At 55.8% G+C, this 6,233-nt stretch overlaps 1 protein-coding gene across 3 annotated transcripts; it reads right to left on the reverse strand.

Annotated features, from left to right (window-relative positions):
* Positions 1-426: 426 nt before the first annotated feature.
* Positions 427-6,181, reverse strand: SUOX (sulfite oxidase). 3 transcript variants are annotated; one of them, XM_062203496.1, is made up of 4 exons: positions 4,580-6,181; positions 2,894-2,953; positions 2,477-2,654; positions 427-2,293 (listed from the first exon to the last, which is right to left on the reverse strand). In XM_062203496.1, exons 2-4 carry the CDS (start codon positions 2,941-2,943, stop codon positions 881-883), a joined length of 1,641 nt encoding a protein of 546 aa, XP_062059480.1. In that variant the 5' UTR covers positions 2,944-2,953; positions 4,580-6,181; the 3' UTR covers positions 427-880. The 3 variants fall into 3 exon arrangements, with proteins under 3 accessions (XP_062059480.1, XP_062059478.1, XP_062059479.1); XM_062203494.1 differs by lacking the exon at positions 4,580-6,181 and having other exon boundaries at positions 2,894-3,665; XM_062203495.1 differs by lacking the exon at positions 4,580-6,181 and having other exon boundaries at positions 427-2,290; positions 2,894-3,604.
* Positions 6,182-6,233: the final 52 nt, after the last annotated feature.

A 6,233-nucleotide genomic window follows, 5' to 3' on the forward strand; every position in this document is an offset into this window, starting at 1 on the left:
CCGAGCGTCGAACGACTCCAGTCCGAGAAAAAGCTGTCGCGCGCGCAGAGGGTGACTCAACCGCTACCACTTCGTCTGCATCTAATTTGGAAACTAGGCGCGTATTGGACGCACCCCGTGCCCTGGAACGGCTGCCCCTAGTGTCAAGTTTTGCCCATGTCCCTAAGACAGTATTGACTTGAACTTAGCGTTCTGCGCTAAGTGTGCGGGAATCCGGGTTGGAAGGTGCCCAGTTTTTCATGTCTTCTCTCTCCCTGGCTATCCCGAGGTCAGTTACCCGGACATCGGACATCGGAGAAGCCAGCCCCGCTCCCGGCCTCCCCGGCGCCAGCTCCCTTTCTCTCCTCCGCTGACCTTTGGCGGCTGGCTCGGGGCTAGACTTGTTACCCCAGAACATCTCGGGATCGGGGCCCCAGACTCACAATCTTAAACAGATACCACTTTATTGATGAGTTTAGAAAAGTAGAATTCAAAAGGGAGAGAACCTTGTATCCCAGAGAGGTAGTAGAGACAGCACAAAACCTTTTCTTACGCGTCTTACCCATTGCCTGAAGAGTCCAGGAGAAATGGGGATCAGAAGTAGGGGTGGGGTAGGAAGGGAAAATAGAAAGTTGCTTATCTCCAGAATTACTTACACACATTGGCCCCTTGCAACCAACAGCTCTGACCTCCTAGCAGGGGGTCGAGCCAGGAGGGTGTTTAACACAGTGTTTGGGGGATGCCTGGGCCGAAATGTGCAGGTATGTCGTGTACCTGGGGAAGGCGTGGGAAGGCACAGTACGGGGCTACGGTCCAAGAAGTGGAAGGTGAAGGAAAGGTTTTCCTGTGGCAGCGAGGCCAAAGGATGGATGGGGGGAAGGGTTTCAGTGATTCTGTGACGTCATGGGGCGACTCGGACGTGGACGTGGTGCCAGGCGTTGCTGAGCACACCGCGGAGGTTCCAGATTGGGGCCACAGTGTCCGGCTGCACGTTGTAGCTCTCATCCACAGCCTTACAGACAATGTGCAGTTCTTTCTGCCCAGCCGGCACAGGTGCTTGCAGCTGCCACAGACGCCAGGCCCAAGCCTTCCTGGGGCACTGTTCTTCTCCATACAGCTCAGCGGCCTGCCAGGTTAGGCCCCCATCCAGCGACACGTCCACTCGGATCACAGCCCTGCCACCGCCACTCCATGCGTAGCCCTTGACGGTCACTTCTCCCGACTCCACAGTCTCCCCGGCCCGCGGCTCCGTGATGGCCGACTGCACGGGAAGTTCCTGAATAGACGGAGCTGAGTCAAAATCCACAGTGTCCCAGTCCACAGACGGAGAGAAGCCTTTGTAATCCCGCCGCTGCCAATGGCTGCCACTCTCCTCTGGCTCCACGCTCACTCTGCCCAGCCACTTGACGTGGCGGGCACCCACCACACCGGGAACCACCACTCGCACGGGGAAGCCATGGTCACGAGGCAGGGGCTCCCCATTCATCTCATATGCCAACAGGACCTCAGCTGCAGGGTCCAAGGCCCGAGCCAGAGGGATGGATGCTCCGTAGGCGGTCCCAGTGGGGTCTGAGTCCAGGCCTTCAAAGCAGACGTGGGCCTCGGCTTCAGAAAGCTGGTGGCCGGCCTGGACCAGCACATCACAGAGGCGCGCCCCAGCCCAGCGTGCAGTGCTGATGGCCCCAGTCCTCCACTCCAGACCTTTCACTTCCTTGACCTGAGACATCTCAGAGCGTCGGTTGCCGGCACACTGCAGTGTGACTGTGACCTCATGTTTGGGAAACTTGCGCAGGTCATCCAGGGACAGACACAGTGACTGACCCCCAGGGGCCCCGACAACATGCAAGCGATAAGTGTCTGGGTCCAAGTTTGGAACAGGCAGATGGTTCCGGGTGAAGAAGAGAGGGTTGGGTGTGATATAGTTTTCTGTTAGCAGCTCAGGGGGTGGTTCTGCATTAAAGGGACGCTGGCTGTTTACCTTCAGAGCTGGGTGACGGACAGGATCATCAGCATAAGGGTTCGAAGTCTCTAAGGTGGAGGGTGTGGTGTCTTCGGGGTGCAGCTCCCCAATCTTGTACTGAGCCAGTAACTCACGCACATGGGGCTGGTTGTGAACAGCATAGAGGGCCCAGAAGGGCTCTAGGGGACCCCCGGCTGCTAGCATCAGCTTTGATGGCCCCCCCGGATGGAGGTCCACAAATTCTGTGACGTCAAAGACCTCACTGCCAAAAGTTACCCAGATCCCAGTCTCAGGCCTGCAGTGGGAACGCACTTCTTCCTTAGAGTATATGTGTGGTGACTCCTGGGCAGCCTGCTGGCAGGAAAGGGGTGAAGCCAAAGGGAAGAGGGTATTACGAAGAAATCACTCTAGCTTACTCCAACCCAACCCACAGCCTTAGCCAAGGATCTGAGGGTGGTAGATACCATCTCTACCCTGGGCTGTGTGATAACAGCAAGGACACAGATCACATAGGAGCTCACCCCGTTCCCCACTTACCCTACAGCGATGGTGATGATAGGCCAACACCGCACCAAGGCCTAGAAGGGCCCCCGTGACTCTCCATCCCTTAGTGCTGGAATTCTCACCGGAAACGGTGAGGCTGGGGCCCTGGGGCTGAAAGGAATCATTTGTAGAGCAGGCCTGAGTGCAGAGCCTGGAGGGGGCTGACCTGAGTCTGGAAGAGAGAGAAATCTTAGTGGCACGTAAGGTCCCGTAGAAGTGCTGGTTTGGTCCAGGGGTCTACCTCTTCCTAGTTGACCACTTGTCCCTTCCCTTGCAACTTAGTTTCTCCAGCGATGGGTGGGTGCAGGTGGGACCCAGCTTTCCCTTTCCACCCACTCCACCCTTTCAACTCTTATCTGGTAGATAAGACGGTTGTTATCTGGGAGGCAATCCTGGGAGGGCTTGGCCTACCTGCAGGCCTGTCGGAGTCCTGAGACCATGGCTCTGTGCAGCAGTAGCATTGTGGCAGACCTGCAGGAGAATTCTGAGATGAAAACAGGGAGCCCCCGGGAGGGGATGTTAGGGAGATCTGAGGGAATGGGTGGGAGGAGGAAGACGATGAGGAAGGTCGGCCAGGAGCTCTCTGGGCACATGAGGAAACCTAACAGCAGGAGTTCACATGGGCCCCCAGAGAAAACTTGGAGGACCTCACTAAGGGAAAGAGTCCGGAGCTTCTAGAATCGCCCACCTCCCGTCTACCCAGTCTCTAGTTGGTGTATTACAGATAATGACTGAACCCAGCAGCCCAAAGGGCAGGAGCTACATGCCAACTTATTATTTAAGTCAGCAAGAGGACAACTTAATAAAGGACAAAAATGTGAAAAGGGTTGTGGTAGCCTAATGAGGTGAGGGAACTCAGACGCTGGAGGCCAACTGCACTGGGCTTGTGAAACTGGGCCCTGCACCCCGGGCAGGATTCCAAGTCTCTCGGAACCTGCCTTCAAATCTGAAATGAGATCTACAGGCTAATCCTCCTCCTTGTGGCGCCGGCACACCGGGTTCTAGTCCCGGCTGGGGCGCCGGATTCTATCCCGGTTGCCCCTCTTCCAGGCCAGCTCTCTGCTATGGCCCGGGAAGGCAGTGGAGGATGGCCCAAGTGCTTGGGCCCTGCACCCGCATGGGAGGCCGGGAGAAGCGCCTGGCTCCTGGCTTCGGATCAGCGAGATGTGCCGGCCGCAGCGGCCATTGGAGGGTGAACCAGCGGCAAAAAGGAAGACCTTTCTCTCTGTCTCTCTCTCTCTCACTATCCACTCTGCCTGTCAAAAAAAAAAAAAAAAAAAAAAGATCTACCTAGCAGAGCTGAGATGAACAGCAAACACCACTGTCTCTGAAGGCCTCTCAGCCCCCTTCTTCCCCGCCACCCCCCAAAACTGGGTCCCCAACCTGCGGTTTCACCCTCACCTTGTCCACGTCGGACTAGTGAGCTCAGCAAATTGAGGAGTCAATGGCCCGGGTGTCAGGGGATGGGTTGGAGAAGGAAGTTCATTTTTCTGCTCTGTCCTGCAGCAGTTTCCTGCTCATCCCACTGGGCAAAGTACTGACCCCAGGGGGCTGTGGTGGGGACGAATGAGAAGTGTCCCCACTGCTGAGGAGATGCTGGGGACCCGCGGGAGAGGAGGCAGAGAAACCGCTAGTGCCATGGGAACAGGAAGGGCGCCTGCAATGCATTCCCCCTGCCGCCTACTCTCTATCCCAGAAGCCCGCTTGAACCAAGAGAGATGCACGCAGGGTTGTTGGCAGAACCCAGACTCCCTGGTTTGGGAGGGGCGGCCTTTTGCTGCAATACAGAAATGCCGCCCCGGTGCGCGTAGTGGGCTCTCATGCCCCCCCCCGGGGGGGGCACTTTAGGTAGGTGGGTATGTCCCCTATCCGGGCACAAGTAGCAGGCCCTATGCCACTGCCTAGCTGCTGGCCCAAGAGGGTCTTGCAGCAACACCCCACGGTCCCAAGAGCTCCCAGGCAGTGAATGCAGAGGCGAATAGCGGCAGTTTGGTTATCCTTGAAGTGTGGAGCGCCGCCGGCTGCCACGGCCCCCGCCGCCGCCCGCCCTCCCTTCCTCCCGCCGCCCGCCGCCCCTGCCCGCGGCAGCCCCCTTACCCTGTCCGCCGTCCGCGCCGCGGCAGTTTTACCAGCCCGGCGCCCGCGAGCGCTCGCGGAGGGGCGGAGCCGGCGCCGTGACGTGTGGCTGGAGGAGAGGCTCGCTCACGCCCCTCCGCTGGCCCCCGGGCTATGGGCCCGCCGGGGCCGCCGCCTGGCTCCGGGCTTCCCACCTGGGGGCCGGCGGCGAAGGGTTCGGAGCCGAGCAGCTGAGTTTTTGTCTCCACTCGCGCTTGAAAGCCTGATTTGAGACGACTGTGGCTTTGGTGGGCGAGGGAGTGGGCCCTGATGTCCAGAGCTGTTCAGAACCCGGCGGCCTTAGATGACGAAGACTCAAAGGTCTGGCAGAGAGGTGGGAGAAGGGAGATGTCCCCGGCCCGCCCTACAACCCGGGGTGCGGGGCGGAGTTCACCCGAGGCCGTAGACCCGGCCCGGGTCCTCCGGGCCGCGAGCTCCGCCCAGATCCTGTTTTTGACAAGTTTCTGGGCTGCAACTCCAACAGCCCTGTTTGTTTTCAAGGAAAGCAAGGTCCAGGAGTGAGAGAAATGAAGCCTAAAATATGGTTCCCAGACTTCGAGATTTTCTGGATAGCTGAATTTCTCCCTAAATTATGGAACCAACACTGAAGAGCCGTCTTTTTAGTCAGTTCTTTAAAAAAAATCGCCCTTTAAAAATATGCAGTTTATAACTTATCTCAAAGCAAATAACACTAATAGAATAAATTTGCCGTTACCCGCTTATCATTTGGCGCGAGACCAAAAATTTGCCAAACCTGATCCCTGATCCTGGGGCAAACCTATCCGTACACTGCCCCCTAGAGGCCGGAAGGCAGAGCTACAGCACCAGTCGGTTCGGGGGAAGGTCTTCACCCTTAAATTGCACGATCATTTCCCTCCCTTCCTGCTTTCCAGAGATTTTACCAGGTTACCAAGGAGCCTGCGCAGAGTACTACAGAGAGAGACGGCAAAAGGGCCGACAGTGAAAAGTTCAGCTTGGTTCTTACGTTTTTGGAGAAGTTTCCAACTGGCGTACAATTAAGTCATTGGAGAGGCCTGATACTGGGTTTATTTAGCTTGACCAAGGCAGCGGCAGGGAATGGCACCACCATCCTCTCCTGTTCTCCTTCAGAATCTTTGGAATTTAACACTACTGCTGCAGTCACACCTAATCTTCCCTGCTTCACTCTCCCCTGGGGACTGAAGGGCTTGAAGTGCAGCAGCAGTGGAGAGCAGGTCTATGGGAGATTTTTCTCTTGGGATGGAAGGCGCATGACCAATCAAAAAAAAAAGCTAATTCGGGGATTTATTTGTTTAACCTTTGGGTAATGGGCCCCTTTGAGAAAGTAATTTAGCAAGAGATTCTAGAAAAAGGCACATCAACTGTTTGCATATTATATAAAGGATACACAAACAGCATCCCTCCCTCCACCATTTCCATGGTTTCAGAGATTCTAAAAACATAAAATAGGGGTCATATTTGATGAGCTATCTGGTTCTGAGAATGGGGGTGATTAATTAGCAATAAAAGAGCTACTTTCCAAATGGAATTCTTTTAGTTTATGAAAGATTAAAGGGAATAAGGAGATACACCAAGATGCAGGCAACGTATATTTCTGAATCAATAAAACATTACTGGGTATACTTTCTTCCAAATT

The sequence above is a fragment of the Lepus europaeus genome, chromosome 10 (assembly GCF_033115175.1).
Source record: "Lepus europaeus isolate LE1 chromosome 10, mLepTim1.pri, whole genome shotgun sequence".
NCBI classification, from domain to species: Eukaryota; Metazoa; Chordata; class Mammalia; order Lagomorpha; family Leporidae; genus Lepus; species Lepus europaeus.

Bases quoted from the DNA above. Each gene is read 5' to 3' on its own strand.
- SUOX (XM_062203494.1), bottom strand. From the start codon at position 3,075: ATGTGCCCAGAGAGCTCCTGGCCGACCTTCCTCATCGTCTTCCTCCTC. The intron at 2,655-2,893 runs GTAGGCCAAGCC...TCTCTCTTCCAG, and splicing joins GGACTCCGACAGGCCTGCAG to ACTCAGGTCAGCCCCCTCCA. The intron at 2,294-2,476 runs GTAAGTGGGGAA...CTTTCCTGCCAG, and splicing joins ATCATCACCATCGCTGTAGG to CAGGCTGCCCAGGAGTCACC.